The following is a 20,254-nucleotide window of genomic DNA, read 5'->3' on the forward strand; positions in this document are numbered from 1 at the left end:
GGCGCTCTGTAGTGATTGGTTAGTTGCATGTGCTGCTTCCCCCGCCTCCAGAAAGGAAGAAAATAAAGAGGGCAAAAATGTTTGGGTGTTGTGCGCATGCGCTTCTAAGGGCGGACAGGAAGGAGAGCGCTTCCGGTCGACTGGAAGCGAGGGGGAACTAGCCGGATGTTAGCACTGGGTAAGAAATGGGGAGGGGGAAGTGGAAGCCTTCGAGGGCGATATTGTCTTAGGGGATGCTGAGGCAGAAATCCCTCCTCCGTCGTCTCGCTCCTCCCTTTGTTTGGCACCTGCTTTTCTCTCTAGTGCGGAGAAAGCAGAGGCAGGGAATTTGAGGCTTCTTTTTCTGTAATACCAGGATGGGGACAAACAGTGTTAATTAATGTAGTCAGTGGACAGGTGGTTCAGGCTCAAACCAGAGGAAGTCTTCGCCCTTTTCCTTTTCCTTAGAACGTATAATTAATCTATGGAAGTTGCTCACGCAGTATGTGGACTTATAGCATCGATGACTTTGGTAAAAAGGGTAAGGTAAATTCATCGAGGATGGACTTCAGTGGCTGTTAAAATAGCAGTCATAAAAGGAAACCTGTGTGTATCGATCTGAGGACAAGGTGGTGTATTGGTTATAGTGTTGGACTGGAATCTGTGAGGCGTGGGTTCTGATCCACCTTGAAGCTTGCTCGGTGGCCTGGAGCCGTTTTGCCATCTCTCAGTCTTACTTTTGTCTCAGGAATGTTGTCACTCTGAGCTGCTTGGAGAAACAGTGAGATAAAAATGTACTACATGGATACATTTGGTTAATACACAGACATCCCAGCAGGCTACTTCGGAATGTAAGTTGGTGGAGTGGAGGTGAAAGCAATAGCAAAGGGCCTTACTTGGAGACTTCCTGGAAGCATTTGGTTGGCTACTGCTGGGGGAAAGTATGCATGCCTAGATGGATCTTAAGTCTAATCCCAGAGGCCTCGTATGGCCTGTGTATACTACCCAGGATCTGACTTACTTGTAGCTCCATTTCTGTTTAATTTTCCCTTGCCATCACCTTAACATCACTACTAAATTCTCAATCTCTATTCCTCTCTCTTTTCCATTGTTCTGCTCCCCCTCCAACCAGGAACTGCATGAATGTTGTTACTTTGAATAAATATTAATGAGCCACTGGTTTCAGTCTTGTCTGTCACTAACTTGTTGATATATTGTGGGTGTATAGCCCCTCCCTATCTTAGGTAGTTGGAGGAGATGGTGGTGCCAACACTGGACATGCCTGCTCAGCCCATGGGGATGGTAGCTGACGTGGTCTTCGTCATTGAGGGCACTGCCAATCTTGGACCTTACTTTGAGTCCTTGCGCAAGCATTATCTTCTACCTGCCATTGAGTGAGTATTGAGTGGGTTTCAGGATATAAGAACATCTCTATTGCAAGGAAAAAGAGATTCATGGGCGGTATAGGCACTGCTGGAGAAGGGAATGCTGTTAAGTGCTTCGGGCTTGGAAAGGCCTATGCAATTATTAACTTTACCTACTGCTAGGTTCTGGCCATTTGACTATACTATTATTTAAATGCCTAATAACATAAAATACATTTTTGGGCTTCTAATAAGTGTAAACTACAGATTATGGTATTAAATGCAACTTTGCTCTGGAAAATTGGAGATTCATGGAATCAGCAAATTCATTGCTGCTTTTCATATTTGTGCATGGCTGACTTAGCATGTTTGTGTGTTTAAAGAGCCTTTACAATTTTTTTTAAAAAAATCAGACTTTTAATCTTATACTTCTAATGGTGTTTAAAATAGCTGTTGTGCATCTAAAGGATAAAGAAAGGGAAAAACCTGATAGGGAGAAACAAATCTTTAGCTTTCTGTCTTTGCAGCTTCAAAGAAGCAATTGTCATGCTCAAGGACTAGGCACCTGTTCAGGCTGGGGTTGGGGAGCCTGTCAGGCAAAGTAGCTTACAAGTAGGTCAGGCAGTCCAGCAGTCTGAGTCAATACATAGGCAGGACAGTCCAATAACAAGGCAGGCAGCTGTAAGTCCGGGGGCCAAGCGCTTCCAGGCACAGGGTCTCAGGAAGTGGAGAGCTGGGTTGCTTCCATGCTGAGCCCTGCTTGGCGTTCTCCTTTTATCCTGGGCCTTAGGTCATAGACTCCGGTGCAGATATTCCCTCTTCGCCTGATTGCAGCCCCTTGCTCTCGGAGATCAGCTCCATCTGGTGCTGAGCTTGCAAATGTGCTCTTCTGCATCTTTCCCAAACAGCCACCCTTGTCCAGTTCCTCAGTCTTGAAGCTGTCTTGGGAGGCTCAGGCCTCTTGGGTGCTGGTTTCTCTTTTGCTCTGCACAAGCCCTCACCCGTGCCTGGCTGCGTTACTTGCCACTCTGTTGACAGCTCTCCTGGCACAGAAGCTGACTCCAGTGTCAGCTTCTCTGGCACAGAGGCTGGCTCTGCCGGCTCCTCTAGCTCCTTGTCCTCTGAAGAGGACTCGAGTGCAGGTGATAAGGTGACGGGTCAAGGCTGGTCCACAGCAGCAATTCTGCTTTTCTTCTCCCAAAACACCAACATATTTTGTACAAATTTATGTGTGAAGTCAGACACTATACAGCTCTACTCAGAAGTAATGTCTGTTGTTTTCAGTAGAGCTTGTCCCCATGTGAGTGTATATACAATACAATGTAATTTTTCATCCATAGTTTTCATCATTTCATTACATAGGATCATGATGTTAGACTACACATTTATTTGGAAATTCATCTTACCGACTTCAGTGAAATATATGTGTTAATGGGAAGCTTGGGAATTAAGTGCATCCAAATGGCATTTTATTAATAAATGGACTTTATATCCTGCCTTTTTGCCCATGTATTCAAGGCAGTTTAAAGTAATGGTTTATAGTCTGAAAGAGATGATAAAAAGGGGGACAGAGAAAGATGGAACAGGAAGAAGAACATTCAAATTCTCACCATTCTTCTTTCAAGTCAAAGATAACTGCTTCAAAAAGAGGAAATGCAGTTTCCAAATTCTGTAGGAAGATCAAGCATTAAAATGCAGTCTTAAGCTAGTACATATAATGAAGATGATTTAAACAATTAGAGGTTTCACTAAGATACAGTACAAAGGTATCCATGTTGTTTGTAATTTATGTTTTCCCCTGGCATTCAGCTGGGGCAATAAATATGGGGAATAAGTTAATTGGAATAACTATCATGAAAACGAGTCTCACAGTACTCTACTACTTTCTCAAATAGCACATGAATCTTCCATAAATTCTGTGTGTCACAGTCTGAGACAACCTTCAGCCTAGCCTTGTGTGTAGACTTTATTTTCTTTTGTTTCTAGGTACTTTAACGGTGGTCCTCCAGCAGAAACAGACTTTGGAGGAGATGTAAGTGCGCAGATGTGCCTTTTTTGCCAGAACTTGGGAAATGCCATCTTGAGGCCCACCATTCCACCGGCAGCTGTCCCCATTACAGGCACATGATTTGCAAGCAAAGGTGCAGCGAATGCATGGGCTGCGATCTCCGCTGCCCATTGACACCTCCTTCCCCCCTGCCAGAGAGCAAGCAGCTTGGACCATATGCCCCCGTGGTCATGGCACCCACATAGAGGTGTGGGCAGGGGGAGCTGCCCATCCAAGCATCAGGTGGGGCATGTGCCCCCCCAGAGGTGCAGCCTGCAGTGAGGGGGGCATGTGGCAACTGCTCTGCTGCAGGAGAGGGACCCACTGGTGGGGGTCGGGTTGCTGTCCCCCCCCCCCCGGCATGGTTGGAGGTAATCTCCCAGGCCACGTCTCCGGATAGGGCTGGCCTCCCCCTTCCGGCGTTGCACACGTGGGTGCAAGGGGAGTGTCCAGCTCCCCGCCCCTCCTACTGCCACAAAAGATCTCTCTGTGCTGATGAGGGGGGCCTCCTGGCGAGATCTGCTCTTAGCCGTGCCCTGCTGGGCAGGTGCTCACAGGAACCTTGCTTCAGTGGCTGCCACAGCCACCCCAGGACCTCCCGCAGCTGCTGACCAGCATCCTTGTGTTGGGGCAGAAGGGCTGTTTGCCGCAACCCAAAAGACCCCCTGGAGATGGTGGGTGAGGAGGTTGCAAGTGGGTGGCTCATCCAGCTTGAGTGACCTTCAGGTTACCTGGGCTGGTCCAATTGAAACTGTTAACCCTGCTGTAATGCAAGAGAGCTGGTGCATGCTTGCACAACCACACACATGCTTTGACTTCTCTGAACTAGTATTCCACATGGAATCACTGATCTAGGAGGGGCTATGGTCCTCCCATCACCTTTTTATTTTCTGCAGTACTCCCTGGGTTAACAGTCCCAGTTGGAACAGGGGAATGATAGGCAGCTAGCTGTCCAGACCCCCACTTTCACTAGTGAAGAGAAGAACCCCCTGGGGGCAAGGAACTCCTTTAAGTGGGTGTGTGCGCACGGCACATGGACTGGTTTGTATCCCCTCCTAGGAATCTTCCTCAGCCCTCTGGCCTCCACTGCCATCTACCTAGCACCTCAGACCCCCGTGGTGCTGGGGGGGGGGCTGATGGCCCTCCCCCCCACACACAGGTGAGACTCCATGTCCCACCCCATTTGCCTTGCTGCTATGTGGGGAGGGGCTGGACAGGATGGGGGTAGCATGCGGCGGCATCCCCCATGGGATCAATGAACTCCTACTCTGGGGGCCGAGCCACCCAACTGGTCAGAGGCCCCTGGTGGATCCTCAAGGCTGCCACTTCCTTGGCAGTCAAGGGTTGGGGACTGTCCCTGGGAATGTGCTGTGGGTCTGCCTCAGGAGGGAGTGGGGGGTGAGGGAGAGCTACTGTTAGCCACCGGCGAGCAAAGAAGCAGGAGGGAATAGTTGTTCGACACAGACTTCATTGAACCGCCAACAGTGAAGAGGATGTCTAGCCGCATGTAGCCAACTTCTCTCGGCTGGGACAGGAGCCATGCCTGTTTACCCCTCCTGGATCTGTGATTCCATGTTTATACAGAGTCTCAAACAACATGTCCAGCAATTTAAAGCAGATATTCCTGAACATATAATAACTTAAGCAGTCAGAAAATACCTGTAAAAATGTATACTGCGTTGCTGTATGTTTAGATGAAGACATTTCATTTCTCAAATTAAGTCTGGATACTTCAGCAATTTCTAAGAATATTCCAGTCATTCAGCAGTCAAGAATAAAAAGTATCAGTACCACTATTTAGCAACCAAGGTTTTTGCAACAGTAATAAAACTCCAAATTGTGTTGTGGCATCCCAAATGAGTAAAGATCCAATAAAGATCCAAAAATAATGTTTACGAGATCCATTTGCTGTTCACAATCCAAAATTAATATTTTCTAATAAGAGAGAATGGCTAGGCAATCCAGTCACATTGTTAAAAGTCTGCATTAGGCTGGGCGTGTTGCTAGATATACTACTTTGGTGCAAGTCACAGTCCCAGAACACAAGTTGCAGCCAAGCAGAAAATCACTCTCCCAGCTCACAAGAAGCGCAGTGCTGAAAATATTTCTGCCCAGAACCGTCCTTTCTAAATCAGCTTCTCACTCTTCTGCAGTATGGAGGTACCCAGTACAGCTTGGTGGTGTTCAATACGGTCGACTGCGCCCCCGAGTCATACGTGCAGTGCCACGCACCAACTAGCAGTGCTTATGAGTTCGTCACATGGCTTGACAGCATTCAGTGAGTTCGAGCAAAGATAATATTGGGAGATTGCAGTATATTCTTACAACTTAATTCTTTGCTAGAGGCTATTTGGATCAAGAAAGATGTTTCAGCAGACTAGTATGCCACCTGCAGAGGGAAGACCTGATGGAGGAATAGTAGTGGTGGTAGTAGTAGTAGTAGTAATAGTAGTAGTAGTAACAATAACCACCTGACTATGGAAGAAGAATGCAACAGTAGTCCCCATTGTCATCAGGGCACTGGGAACTGTTTAAACATTTTTTGCAACTTATATGGAAAAACTGCAGCTTTCTGGCATAACACCTACAGAATTGCAAAAGATGGCATTACTTGGAACCGCATACATATTGCACCGATACCTCTGGTGGAAACTTGTATCAGCTCAGGAAGGCCGATCAGTGATAACATGTGATCTTTATTTATTATTGATTGTGTTGCGTGTAATTTGAAGAATAATTCAATTTATATATCACTTTTCAGATCAACTTAACATCCACTCAGAGCGGTTTACAAAGTATATCATTATTATCCCCATAGCAACAATCACGCTGTGAGGTGGGTGGGGCTGAGAGAGCTCCTAGAAGCTGTGACTGACCCAAGGTCACCTAGCTGGCTTCAAGCGGAGGAGTGGGGAATCAAACCTGATTCTGCTGCTCTTAACTGCTACACCAAACTGGCTCTCCAATTGCTTCCAAATCTCATTCCTGAAAAGCTTTAAAATAGGAAGCAGTTCAAGCCCTGCTGCTTCACTTGTACAGCAAGAGTTCGTTGACTTACAGTTATGGCAGTATTAATTTTTTCAGTAATCAAACTGTTGAATCTTGTAAAAGAGGTACTGTTCTTTTAGATTAGCTTGTGGGTAGGAAAGAAGTAGATGTAGACTACTAAGTGTTGAGCCATTTGGGCTTTAGAACACCATGAGAGGGGTTGAAGCCCCTCCTCCTGCAGCACCACAATCCCAATCTAAATTGGGCTGTGGAGGGAACCCATACATGACTCACTAAAAACCATCACATCTAATTTGAGTCTAGGCAGGGTCAAAAGAGACAATGTCTGTGATTTCCAAGGGTAAGGTATGGTGTGTGTGGTTTCCAAAATGCCGGCTACAAAATCTAGAGGCTTGCATAGTTCGGTGCCAGATATGCACATCGCATGTATTGTTCAAGACCTTGTGTACTACCCATAGCGTCTTCGGTTAAAGGGACTCTGGTAGTGGGGCTGGGCCCTTTACCAGAGGTGTTGAAGCACTGCTGCCAGTTGGAGTAGATACTACTAGCCTAGTTGGGCCAAGTGTCCGGTTTGGTATACAGTGGTTTTACGTACACTTGGCTTCTGTCCAGGGTTTCAGAATGAGGCCTTTAGGTCCCATTGCTGGTTCAGTACCATTTTGTCTCCTTCATCTCAGGTTTGTGGGTGGCGGTGGAGAGAGTTGCAGTCTCATCTCAGAAGGGCTCAGCACGGCTCTGCAACTCTTCGATGACTTCAAAAAGATGAGAGAGCAAATGTAAGTTTTATATTTGGGGCATGGGTAAGGGAGAATGGGAAGCCAGGATGCGGTGTGTAGATGTACATGAGGGGTACCCATCTGTTTTTAGGACTTGCAAATGATCACTAGAGTTAGAAGTATGAAGCATTGCATTTATTTTGTGATTCTCTGTGGCTTTGAGAGTTTGGAGGTCTTCTCTAGAAGAAGACTCAGTGATGTGGAGTGGAATTTTTTTCCTGGAAATTTTTTTGCCCCACATATGTACATTTAATCTGTCTGTAGTTGTCTGGGCTGCTATGCTGCAGATCAATGATGTTAGATGGGCTAAATGCAGGATATGAAGTATGAACAAAAGATACTGCCTGTACCTTCTTTTGCTAATTTTATTTAAATTATGTATTTACATTTGAATTGTTACTCTGGTTAGGAAACATGGTTTGTGACCATTCTATTTTCAAAGTTAGTGAAGTGGCCAGCATCCAGATGCCATGCTTTAGCTGAATGTTAAACTCCCTGCCTTTGCCCTTTCCTTCTTGCATCTGTCCATTACAGTTGACTTGGATCTGAGACCCCACTCATACAAGCACATTCCCAATTTGTGAAATATCTGTAGGTGTTAAAACCATGGTTTAAATCCATAGTAATGGACCAATTGCTATAGTCAAGGCAGGACAAAGTCATCCTACCATATAAAAGGCAAGCCATATTGACAACGACTCACTTTTATCCCCGCGCAGGCGCACTCGCACGCCCCTCCACAGGGATAAAAGATGAGTCGTCACGGCTTGCCAAGGAAGCCCCAAGAAGGATCCCCCACTCCCACCCCCTGCCCCTGCTTACCTGGCTGGCGGGGGGAAAGGCTGGGGAATGTGTGTCTTAGGGCACTCTCCCTGGTGGCACAGTGTGGTCCTGCACGCTGCAGTAGGCCAATTTCAACCCGAAATTGGCTCGATTCAGCCTTCTGCAGAGCACAGGAGTACTCCAGGGCCTGTCGCACCCCCTGGCAGCGCTCCTGTACTCTGTGGTGGCCAGATTTGGCTTGAATTGGGGAGTAGCAGGGCGCAGGAGTGCGCCAGGGCCCTCTCCGACCCCTCTGCAGCGCTCCCGGGCTCTGCAGTGGCCCAGCTGAATTTGGCCCATTTTGGGATGATTTGGCTCACTGGAGCACTGGAGTGCTCCGGGGCCTGCTGCGCCCCCCTGGTAGTGCTCCCAGGTTCTGCAGTGGCTTGATTTGGCCTGAATTGGGTCTGTTTGGGGTCAGTTCGGCCCGCTGCAGAGTGCTGGAGCACCCTTTCCACCCTCCCAACAGTGCTTCCTGGCTCTGACGCCCAAATTGGGCCCATTTTGGTCCAATTCGACCCGCTGTGAAGTCCAGGAGAGCTCCAGGGCTCATCGCCCCCCACCCCCCAGCAGCGCTCCTGGGCTCCGCAGTGGCCTGATTCTGCCCAAATTGAGGCTAAATTGGGCAGCTGAGGAGCCCAGGAGCGCTTCAGGGCCCTTTCCACCCCTCCGACCCCAGCAGTGCTCCCAGGCCTATTTCAGGCCGATTGGGCCTGCTGCAGAGCGCAGGAGTACTCCAGGGCCCGTCGCGCCATCCCAGCAGCATTCCTACTCTCTGCAGCTGCCCGATTCAGCCTGCTGTTGAGTGCAGGAGCATTTCACAGGGCATCATGTGGCCTGCACAATGACATCACGTCCCAGAAGTGATGTCATCATATAGCCTAGGAGCACATGCACTTTGTGTGCGTGTGTGAGGACGACCCAAAGGTGAGTGCCAGGTCTTCCGCCTGGAGGGTAAGGGGACCTGGCAGCCTGGCCTGCGCCAGGCTCTGATGGACCGCAGAGGTGGTAGGGAGGCCTGACATGGCAGCACAGCCCTGCAGTATCCATGAAGGAGGTGGAGAGGCCTGGCACGGTGGCGCAGCCCTCTCAAGGTACTGCGGCGAGGGCCTGCCGAATCAGTTTTCTGGAGCCCGTTGTATTTTTTCCCACAACGGGCCCTGTTGCTAGTAAAAATAACAAAATCATAATATTCTTCTGACCTCTGCTTCACTTACAATCTTTTATATTCTCCCCAAATCAGAGGACCTACGCACAAAGTCTGCATCCTTATTTGCAACTCACCACCCTATTTGCTTCCAGCAGTGGAAAGTACCACATATTCTGGCTATACAACAGAGAACTTGGTTCAGAAGATTGGCGAGGTGAGTGAAAAGTTCTTCCTGGATTCCTCTGTTCTCCCAGAATTAGGGTTGCTGGCCCTAAACCCCAACCATAATTTGGGAGAGGTACCCCTGTTCAATCATCCATGTTTTTTTTTCCCTCTAGCGTGGCATCCACTTTTCCATTATCTCCCCACGTAAGCTGCCTGCGCTGCGTATTCTCTTTGAGAAGGCTGTAATGGGGGGCATGGATGCCCAGCTGAAGGACTACAACCAGGACCCTCGGCATATGATCCTCATCCGTGGCATGGTCCTGCCAGGTAAGAACTGGCCCAGGAGCAAATGGTTGGCTGTGACCAAGAAGCAGAGTGCAGAGTAGCTGTAGGCTGACAGATCTGTCTTGGAAGGTGGGAGAAAAAAGAATGCAGGAGAATGACGCTCCACAAAGGAGGATAGTTTCCACAGCAGACCCACCTAACCAAGGATGACTAGGCATCTTTGGAAGGCAGCTAACAGCATAGTAGTACTCCTTGGCCTGGCTCCATCGCTTCATATTGCAGGCGCAGGATGGTTGTTTTTACCATTGGATCTTGTATTCAGGTTGCTAATGTGTATTCTGCAGTTAGGCACCCGCACAACAAAGGCACCAAATATGGTGTGAAGGTTCAGAATTCACCTTTCTGACATAACCTCAACTTTCATTTAAATAATAAAGTGCAAATTGCTAGCCCTTACTGGCTACAAAGGTGAGCTTCAAAAACTCATGGCACATGCCAAGTGAAATCCTAGAAACCAGTGGAATGACTGGGTAAGACTTCTAAGCATTTGGACTTCCATTTCTGGTCTTGCTCTTTGTTCTTTTGAACAGCTGTCATTATAAAGCTGCCTCACCCTAATTGGTACATGTAGTTCAGTTTTGTCTGCTCCGACTAGCTGTGGCTCTCAGACAGAGAGGTTTTCTCCAACACCTGCTACCAGAGATCCTTTAACTGGAGATCTCACCATCATGTTTTAATCTTGCCTTTCCTCTGGGAAGCTCAAGTTGCCTTACGCAGTTCTGCGCCTCCTACCCCCATATGATCTTTGCACCACTCCTATGAAGTATTATTTATTTGTTTTTCTCCCCATTTTCCTCTCCTCCATTTTATGCTCATGACAAGCCTGCGAGGTAGGTTAGGCTGTGTGTGTGTGACTGGCCCAGGGTGACCCAGTGAGCTCCCATGGCGGAGTGGGGACTCATACCTGGGTCTCCCTGATCCTAGTCCACACTTCCCAATATCATGAAAGGTTTGAAACCCTTCTCTCCTTGAGAAGTCACGTAAGAGGTTGAGCCCATCTGTAGCAATGGGGCTACGGTCTTTTAAGAGACTAAATGTGAAAGGAACTTGGGGGGGGGGGTCATCAGGTGGACAAAATCTCTGGGAATTGATCTACTCAGAGATGTGGGCAGTGGAGGAAGAGGATCCCAGTTGGGGTCTAGCAGCTGGAGACCCAGGTTGGCGGGATAACTTCCTCAGTCCCCTACAGTACTGAAAGGGGTGCTGGCAAGGCTCCTCCCTCCACACTAGGGCCTTCTATTTGCCCTTCTAATTGCAACATTTTTTGAAGTAAGCAGAGAACTGCTTCTGCAGTGCCTGAAAAGTGCACCAAGCCAAGGTATCAGATCCAGGCCTTATTACTGGAGCCGGGACTGTGAGCGAAGGGTGGTGTCTTCACGTCAACCCTCTCTTGCCAGCTAACGCTGCCTCTTTCTTTGTCTTCAGTCGGAGGAGGAACTGCCTCCAATGCCCTGCAGCCCAAACAGGCCGTACCTCAGCCGCAGCTCCCCACAGTGCCGCCACAGCTTCCTGCCACCCCTCCACAAGCCCTGCCGCCAGTTTCCCAGCCATACCAGGTCCGTCCTGTAACCTGGGAGGTGAGGGTGGGTGGGCTGTTGCCTCCCAAAGTATGTGCACCAGCTCTGACTTCTGATTCCTTCTTCAGGTCACGCCACCCTCCACCCTCACTGCTGCTCAGGCAGCTGCTCAGTCTGCTGTGGAGGCTGCCAAGAACCAGAAAGCAGGCCTGGGCACTCGCTGTGAGTCTTTGCCTGTCTCCTAAGCCCAGGGTGGGAAGAATGGGGGGAGGGGGTAGACTTGAGGAGGTGAAGGGGTTATTGGTGTGTTTGCGTCAGCCCTCTCTCGCCAACCAATATCCCCTAAGGTGGCAGGATGAAGACGGCAGGTCCTGTTAGCGTGTTGCCTTCTTGCTCTGTCTCCCCTTCTCTGTAGTCTCCCCCTTGAACCCCATGCAACCTACCTTCAGTCCTGCTCCTGCACAGACTCACCCAGGCAGCTCAGTCCCAGCCCTGCCTCCAAAGCTTCCTGCCTCTTCCCAGTCCAGTCTGGTCTCCACCGTAACCACAGGCTCTGGAATGTTAGTCCAGCCGACTGTGCAGACTCCTCCACAGCCTGGTGCCTCCGCCATGGTAAGTATAGTCCCCAACAATTTGGCCATGTGCGCACACCGGATCTTTCTGCTCTGAGGCGACCACGCTTCCATCTTGACAACAGCAGACCTGCTCATGACTGTTCCCCAACTTTACCCTTCCAGCCTAGTGGCATAGCTCCCAACAACATGAACGTTAATCAGCCGGCCACGGCACAAATCGGTGCGACTCAGCAGTCAGTCACCAACAAGGTGATGGCGTGGAGCGGAGTGCTGGAGTGGCAGGAGGTGAGGTCTGAATTGCAGGGGGTGGGGATGAGCTGAGAACCAGGACCCCCCTTGCCCTGGCATGTTTTGACTTTCTTCCTGTCCCTTTTCTTCAGAAGCCCAAGCCAACTTCTGTGGATTCCAATACCAAGCTTACTCGTTCCCTTCCTTGTCAAGTCTATGTCAATCAAGGGGAGAACTTGTAAGTTTCTGGGGTTCCCTTTTTCCTGTCAGTCTGCAGCTCAGAGGATAGGGGAGGGTGGCTGTTTGGGGGTGGCCAGGGAGGTGTGACACCAAACTAGAACTATTATGGACGTACTGTAAATAGACCGCGAGCATGGAGGGTTTGGAAGGGATGGGGAAAATTGAGCAAATGATGGAGATCACTTCTCTGACTTAACAACGCGATGCTCAGGGAGCCAGAACGGACCCTCATCCCAGCTCAGAAAGGTCTTGCTTGTAAATGTGGGGTGGTTGGATGGGGAAACGTGGAAAGGACCTAAGGCTTAGGAGCCCTTTTGCGTCATCTTCCTTATAGAATAAAGCCTTTGGCTGAGGGCCAGCTGGTGTCCCCCTTCTTCCACCTAAGACCACCACTTTTTCTGGGACTGCCCTCGGCCATGTGCTACACCAATGCATGTGCCCATATACAGACTCCCAACTGTTTAAGTAGCCGTGTCTGGACTATTTTAATGATTGTTTTAAGATTATTATTGATTTTATAGTTTTATGATCAACTTACTATATTTTATGAATGTTTTGAGCCACCTTGAGCCCATTTGTGGGGAGGGAGGGGGTATAAATCAAATCAAATAAATAATAAATAAATGGGATGCAAATAAGTTGTTCTGGCTCAAGGTAGATGGGAGTGTAGAGTCTCTCAGCTTGGAGATCTGTAGCTGTCAAGTCTCTTCTTTTTGAGGTTAGATCCTCTTGTGCTGAGAGCATGGCCTTCCCTGTGGTTGCATCTTATTGGGGAGACTCAAGTAGAACATCACGGTGCTTTCTTGTCTCCTTAAAAAAAGCTCTTTTCTTTATCGTAAATCTCTTGGTTGGCTATAGGTGGCCTTGAGAATTTTTTTGTAGCAGACTGTTAACTATTTTAATAATGTCTAGGTTGAATAGAATCATGACCTCCTGGGTACAGAGCGAGCCGCTGACTCTCCTGTCCTTGCCCCCCTTCTAGGAAGGCCGAGCAGTGGCCACAGAAGCTCATCATGCAGCTAATCCCCCAGCAGCTCCTGGTAAGAAGAAGAGCTTGTGGTCTCCGTGGCCTGACTCAAGAGCCAGAGCAGTACAGTATCTTCTAGCTCATTGGGTCTGAACCATGGGAAACCTGGCTTCATTTCCCTGCTTGGACAACCTTTGTGGGTGTCACTGTTACCTTTGTTACAGTTACTTCCACTATAAAATGGGGGGGGGGGTTGTAATAAACCCTCCCATTCAAAGTGGTTCTTAAAAGAGGGTACTTGGTGTGGGGGCAGCTTCGTCAGTACTGAAATGGGTTGCGAGTTGTTGGCCTACCAGCGATCTTCATAATTTGCATGCATTTTCTGTGCAGCGCTGTTAGCAAGCAGGTTGCCCCATGGCTGTCTTTAGCCATTAGAGGCTGGAACTTTATTGACTTCTTACTCCTCCGTGATTTTGCCTGTTGGAAATCATTGAGAGCCACAATGGTGTGGTGTTTGGAGTGTAGGACTAGGATCTGGGAGACCCAAGTTTGAATCCCCTCTCTGCCATGGAAGCTCACTGGGGACCGTGGGCCAGTTACACACCGTCAGCCTAACCTACCTCCCAGGGTTGTTGTGAGGATGAAACAGAGGAGAATGATGTAAGCCGCTTTGGGTCCCCCATTGGGGAGAAAGACAGGGTATAAATAAATAAAATGTGATACTAATACTTCTGTACATGCAATGTATGATGTTCTCATGTATTTCGTGATTTCTGTACTATAGGACAACTCACGTTGTTCAGGATTTGCGTTTACTCATGCCATGTCCCAGTTACTGCTGTCGGTATACGAAGCTCAGGTTTCCTTGGGCTTAAACATTGGCTTCCTTTGTTTCCCTGCAGACCACCCTGGGGCACTTGTTCCGCAATTCACGCATGGTGCAGTTCCATTTTACGAACAAGGACCTGGAGTCGCTGAAGGGACTCTACCGCATCATGGGCAATGGATTTGTAAGAGGAGAGCAGGAGGGTGGGGTGTGTGTGGGGATGGGTGGGTGGGGGTGGGGTGGTGATTTTGAAAATGCAGAATCGTCCTGGTATGCCTCGTGTACCAGGGCTGAATGTTGCTGTTGGCAGGAGGCTGAACCATGAGCTCTGGAGGCGGGGTTTCTTGCCCATTGGGTAGAGCCTGGCAGTCATGGCTGGCAAATCCTAGCCGTGGGAACAGAACCTCCCCCTTTTATAGGTGGGGTTTCTTAATCATGTGGGCAGAGTCTTAATCCTGCATTAGGCTTCTTAGTGCTCTCGGGGAGGAAAAAACACTTCTTAGCCGTCATAGATAGAAATTCTGTAGCAGATGCATGTTGGCCTAATTTTTCCCCCCTCTGAGCCAGGCAGGCTGTGTGCATTTCCCTCACACGACTCCTTGTGAAGTGCGAGTGCTGATGTTGCTGTATTCTTCTAAGAAGAAAATCTTCATGGGGCTCATTCCCTATGACCAGAGTGGCTTTGTCAACGGCATTCGACAGGTCATCACCAACCACAAACAAGTTCAGCAACAAAAGGTCGGTGGCTGCTCCCTCCACGCGGGATTCTTTCTCATTCTCTCTTCCCCACACAGAGAAAATACATTGGGGCCCGGTTCACTGAGGTCTTGGCTTCTGCACTCCTGGGGGTCCCTAACTCTCTCTTAACCTCATAAAACCAATAACTTCTTTTCCCCAGCAGTGTGGGATAAGAGAACAATCTGTGGTTTGAATCCTTGGTAAAATCTCACCTCTGCCACAAACTTACTGAGTGGCCTTAGCTACTTTTTCTCAATGCTGGTCCCTTATCTGCAGTATGAGGACAATAATATTGCTCTTGTGATGATGAACTGGTATATGAAGTGCTTTAAATATTGAAAGTGGTAGACAGATGCTATGTCACTGATTTTGGGGCCAAACGCCCTGCCCCCAGGGGGTAATCTACAAATCTTGGGGACAGTCTCTGGGGACAATGGTGGAGGGGGCATTTGGGATTTTAGGCAGCTCTTTATCCCTTCTTATAGTGTAAAACAGCTTCTGCCAGTGGGGGAAGGCTGTTTTACACTGCACACTGACAGTAAAATCCCAGCTCTCTCCCCCAGGCCCTTTAAAAAAAAAAAGTGGCACACCAAAATAAAATCGAATGTTTAAAGAGTTGGCTGAGGGCTACCAGGCACAAGAGTCTCTGACAGTATAGCTGAGATCCATATACCATATAACTATAAACCAAGTTGCTTTGTCAGGAGTGCCATCAATGCTGCAAGCTTGGTGGACAGTAGTGGATTAGAGGTTAAGAACCACAGTGCTAAATAGGATGGTAACACCCCACTTCCCAATGTATGGCCTTTATGGCACAGTGGCAAAATGTGCTGTACTGTTCCTTGACAGCTACAAGTCTCCTGTGCTTCTAGAAGCAGTTTGTAGTCTCTGAACATTTTCATCGTTTTTCAGATCAGCTGGTAAATGGGGAGAGATACATTTTTAGCTTGGATCTGTTGTGAGTGAACTGAACCTTCCTTTCAGCTTTTGGTCCAGCTTTTTGAGCGTTTGTTGTCATTTAACTGCATCTTTTGTTTGCAAGTTTGCTTTTTGGTTAACTTTCCAGTCTCCATAGGCATTTAGTGAAGGGCATATGTAGGCTTTTTAAAAAATCTAAGTGGTGCCAGCGAGTCCACAAGTGGTCACTTCTGGCCTGGCACATTCCCCCTTAGTTCCCATTGTTTTTCTTCTCCCTCTTTCTTTCTCTTCACAGCAAATGGGAGGGTCTCAGCCCATGGGATCCGCACCTGGCACACAGAACTTCCTGCCAAAGCAACCTGGGGCTTTGCCTGTGGCACAGGGAGTCCAGCAACAGGTAAGAAGGTGTTGTCAGATGAAGTTGTCCTTAACTATTTTAGTGACTGCAGCCAAATGAGGAAGGATGTTCAATCTGAGTGATGAATCTTACTGCCTCTTTGCCTGTCTCAGTGGTTTCCCACTCTCTGTCTTTCTCTCTCACTCTTCCTTCTCCTGCAGATGGGTGGCCAGCAAGTGAGCCCCGGTATGCCTCAGGTGGGAATCATGGAAGAACAGCAACGGCAACAGGGCATGGTGAGTCATAGGGAAGTTTGCTTAATCAATTTGGGGTGGAATCCCTGGAAATCCTTTGTTTCATGCAGTTCAACCAGATCATATGAAGCTGCCTTTTATCAAGTCAGAGTAGATATTGCTGACCTTGATAGACAAGTGATCTGACTTGCAGTGGTGCTCTCCAGGTTCCCTGGCAGAGGTCTTTCTCATCACTGATCATTTTGTCTGGGGATGCAAGGAATTGAACCTGGGACCTTCTGCATGCAAAGTAGAGGCTCTCCCACTGAGCCGCAGCCCCTCCCCATATCAGCCCCATGGGGTTGAGTCCCAGAACTCAAAAGGAAGAATCAGGTTATGGGATGTATCCAAGCATTAAGTCAGCAATTCAGTGTTGCCACCAGTGTAATACTTGCTCTGGAACCTGCGTGACTCAAGCATTATCACAGGGTCTCCCCTCATCTATGCTCACCTTCATTGCAGCACAAGAAAGTGCAGCAACAGGCTGTCTAGTTGTTCATGGTTTTTTTAAATCTACACATTCCTTTTTTCTTAAAATCTTTCATTCCCCCACCCACCCCCAGCCGTGCTGTGATGAACCCTCTATTACAAGCCACCTTGCCCCTCACACTATGCCTCATAAAACTGACCTGGTTCAAAAGCTGCTGTGTGAGTAATGCATACCTGCCTGGCTGTACCGGATCACTAATGCATAGCAGACTCTGCAGCGGCTCTTCTGCCTTCAGGGGATTAATCTCTGCATGTGACTTGGTTGCCTTTGAACTCTGGAAACATCCATCTCTGTGTCTTGTTTTCTTTCTTCTTTGACCCAGATGCCAATTAGAATGCAGCAACCCCAGCCAGCTGCTCCACCCACCAGTCAACCCCCCCAGGCACCAGGTCCCCCACAGCCTGGACCACAGGCCAACCAAGGAGGTGCGATGCTTCGGCCCCAGAACCCTGGTGCCAACCCTCAGCTTCGCAGCCTCCTCCTGAGCCAACAGCCAGTAAGCATCAGGATTCCTCTTTCCAGCAAGGCCTTGGCTTGCTTAGGGGGTTCCATTATTTTTGTACAGAGTCTGTTGTGATCAATCTTTGCATTTACAACAAAGAGGTGGGCCCTTCGCCTGGAGGGGTGGTTGTCCCATAATCCTTTCCTCTCTGTGAAGCAGGTGGTGCTTGACAGAAAGTATCTTTTCTTTCTCCTTTGGAGGAAGGCTTTGTGGACTGATAAACTGATGTGGCAAATCGTTGCCGCCTTTCTGGTGGTCGAGTAGATCCATCATCTACTTTCATCATTTTATCATTGTCTGGTATACTTTTAATTAAAATACATATTAATTTTAGTAGCCTATGCCTTAATGCAGATGTGACAAATAAATATTCCAAAGTCCTTGGCTTTAGCATTTAACATCAGTAGTTTGACCATGACCCTACGCTCACTCAGAAATCAGTTGCTGACATTTAATGCAGAGTTTCATGTTTCTGGTGTTGGTGGGGAGGGGAGAGGAACTTTTTTTAATCCTTCCATTCTATTTTTACAGTCTTGATATCCTCTTATAAAACATTCTGATTTCATGAAGTATATTCTGTAAATAGTTGAATTGCAGTGATCCAAGCAAATAGCTGCAGTGATCCAAGCAACGGTTACCTTGGCCCAAGGGAGGCCTGCCTGGCCTTGACCAGAGCCAGGGCCTTTTTGGTCCTGGCACCGAACTGGTGGAAATCTCTGTCTGAGGAAACCAGGGCCTGGCAGGATTTATTATCTTTCCGCTGGGCCTGTAAGACAGAAATGTGCTGCCAGGTATATGGTGGAGGCTAGGTTGGGCCCTCATCAGCCACACTAAAGATCTGTCCACCACCCTATATATGAGCCTATATATGAGCTAGACCCTGAAATGTAGTATTTTATTGTCACCATCTGAAGAGAAGCTGTATTGTATTTAGTGTATAAAGTTTTAATGCTATTTGGATAATGTTTTATCTGTTTTTAACTGTTATTCATGTAAATTGAAATATTATACTCCGCCCTGAGCCCGCCTGGTGGGGAGGGCGGACTAAAAATCTAATATAACGAATAACGAACCTCCCCCCCAGCCCAAGTTTCTAGCCCTTCCTCTCTTCATTAGGAGAACAAGGCAAAAGGAGATCTCCCATGGAATCACCAGGGTCATTGTGCACTGAGCCTTTACATTTTGTTCATTCATTTATAAGTCTGTCTCCACAATGGGCTAAGACAGATGTGTTTCTCAGTGAAAACAGAATGTCCTCAGGGGAAGTCAGAGATGCAGTGCAAGTGGTTTGAACACAGTTTCTGCTCAGAAACTAAATGCCTTGAAACTTGGCAAGTATGTATTAAAACCATTCCCACCACATTTTAGAAGACATTGTTTTGCCACCCTCAGCTGGCTAGAAAGGGAAGGAACCAGGGTCCAAAGCTTCAAGAAGGTCATGTGGGAAGAGGGATGGGGATCCTCCCATCTGATAGAAGATGAAAAAGCCTTTTATAAGAGGGCCACCAGATGTATGTAAGCTGCCTTGGAAGAGGGCAAAGCATTTGACAGAGGAACAGCAGCAGTGCTGAGAGTCCCTTTCATTTAAACCTTGCCCTGCAACTGGGCAGGGAGGACTCCTTTCCTGGAAAGGCCCTGCCTCTAGAACCACTGAAAAGACTCACCTGCTCAAGCCTGCGTCTCTCCCTCCACTGAGAATAAATTTACATGGTGAGACGCAACTGCCTAATCTTTCCGTCCTGTCCTTTCATCTGTACGTAGCCCCAAGCCGGAGTCCCTCAGTCCCAGCCACCCCTCCACCACCTCCAGCAGGGTTCTCCAGGCATGTTGCCGCACCAGCCCATGGGACAGGCTTTGGGGCATCAGCCTCCTGGACAGCAGCAGCTCCAACTCCCGGGACAGCCCCTCATGCACCAAGCCCCTGGACAGCAGTGGCCTGCGCAGATGGCACCCCGGGCACCATTGCAAGGTACCATGGAGGCTTTACATATCCATGCAAAAACAGCCCTTCCCCACACCAGAGGCAGTTGGGAGTGAGACCTGGGGAAGGGATCTTTGCTTGGGAAGTTTTCCTGTCCCAGAGATGTCCCCACATGTGCCCTTTCAACCAGTGATGTTCCCTCCCTCCTTTTCTGCCCTCTCCCCAGGTCAAATGCTGATGAACGCCGGTCCCCGGGGACCTGTATCCCAGCAAGGTTTGCAGCAGGTTCCAGCCCCGAGCGTCATGGAGGATGATATCCTCATGGACCTCATCTGATGGTTGAGGATCTTGCTCCAGCATCACCTGGAACTGAAACGGTTTCTGGTCTCGAGGGAATACTTCCCTGCTTGGAGACCATCACACCTTTTTCTTACGTGTAATATTTCCCTGTTTGTTTGCAAATATTAATCTCTTTCCCTTCTGTGTCTTGATCTTTCTTGAGAAAGGTTCCTATCTGCAGTAACCAAGCCAGCGGCTCTGCTTTCCTTTTCCCATGTTCGGTACTCCTTGTGAAACACTGGGCTATGTAGCACTTGTCAGAGATGGGGAAGGGAAACCAGAGTCTTCACTCAGCCCAACCCAAGTTTTCAAGCCCCCTTAATACCCCTCCACCCAGAGTTCTTGGTTCCATTATCCCCGTTCGAGTCCTACTTTATTTGTAATTTTTTGTCTGCCTGAGGTTCAGGGCAGATTATACAGTGCATTGATACGTCCAATAAGGTGGTGCATCCAGTAAACAGTGTAATAGGATTCAGATTGCAGAAGATCTTTTATTTCTCCCAGCGTCTTCATGATCACATGCATGTTGTGCATTTCATGCTGGGAATTTTAATTCTCAGGTACCTGCAGGCCTGATCTGGATTGGGACTGTAGCGTGCAGGGGGAGAGGAGGCTTTATGCCTTGCCCCCTCACCATGTTCCTGACCTGAAACGGTCCCAAGGGGCAGTTATTTGCTACATTAGTGACACCTAGGAGTACCCTATT

General features: G+C 48.4%; 1 protein-coding gene across 5 annotated transcripts; it reads left to right on the forward strand.

Moving 5' to 3' along the window:
• The first annotated feature begins 99 nt into the window (after positions 1-99).
• On the forward strand, positions 100-19,690 carry MED25 (mediator complex subunit 25). 5 transcript variants are annotated; one of them, XM_054994821.1, is made up of 20 exons: positions 100-178; positions 1,208-1,373; positions 3,330-3,375; positions 5,544-5,668; positions 7,077-7,175; positions 9,241-9,361; positions 9,486-9,639; positions 11,083-11,213; positions 11,303-11,396; positions 11,590-11,786; positions 11,912-12,034; positions 12,130-12,215; positions 13,200-13,257; positions 14,087-14,194; positions 14,578-14,748; positions 15,962-16,063; positions 16,225-16,299; positions 17,109-17,282; positions 19,050-19,257; positions 19,436-19,690. In XM_054994821.1, the coding sequence occupies exons 2-20, from the start codon at positions 1,237-1,239 to the stop codon at positions 19,543-19,545; spliced, it is 2,319 nt and encodes a 772-aa protein (XP_054850796.1). In that variant the 5' UTR covers positions 100-178; positions 1,208-1,236; the 3' UTR covers positions 19,546-19,690. The 5 variants fall into 5 exon arrangements, with proteins under 5 accessions (XP_054850796.1, XP_054850795.1, XP_054850794.1 ...); XM_054994820.1 differs by having other exon boundaries at positions 118-178; positions 728-1,373; XM_054994819.1 differs by having other exon boundaries at positions 120-830.
• Positions 19,691-20,254: the final 564 nt, after the last annotated feature.

This window comes from Eublepharis macularius, chromosome 12, assembly GCF_028583425.1.
Source record: "Eublepharis macularius isolate TG4126 chromosome 12, MPM_Emac_v1.0, whole genome shotgun sequence".
Taxonomy (NCBI): domain Eukaryota; kingdom Metazoa; phylum Chordata; class Lepidosauria; order Squamata; family Eublepharidae; genus Eublepharis; species Eublepharis macularius.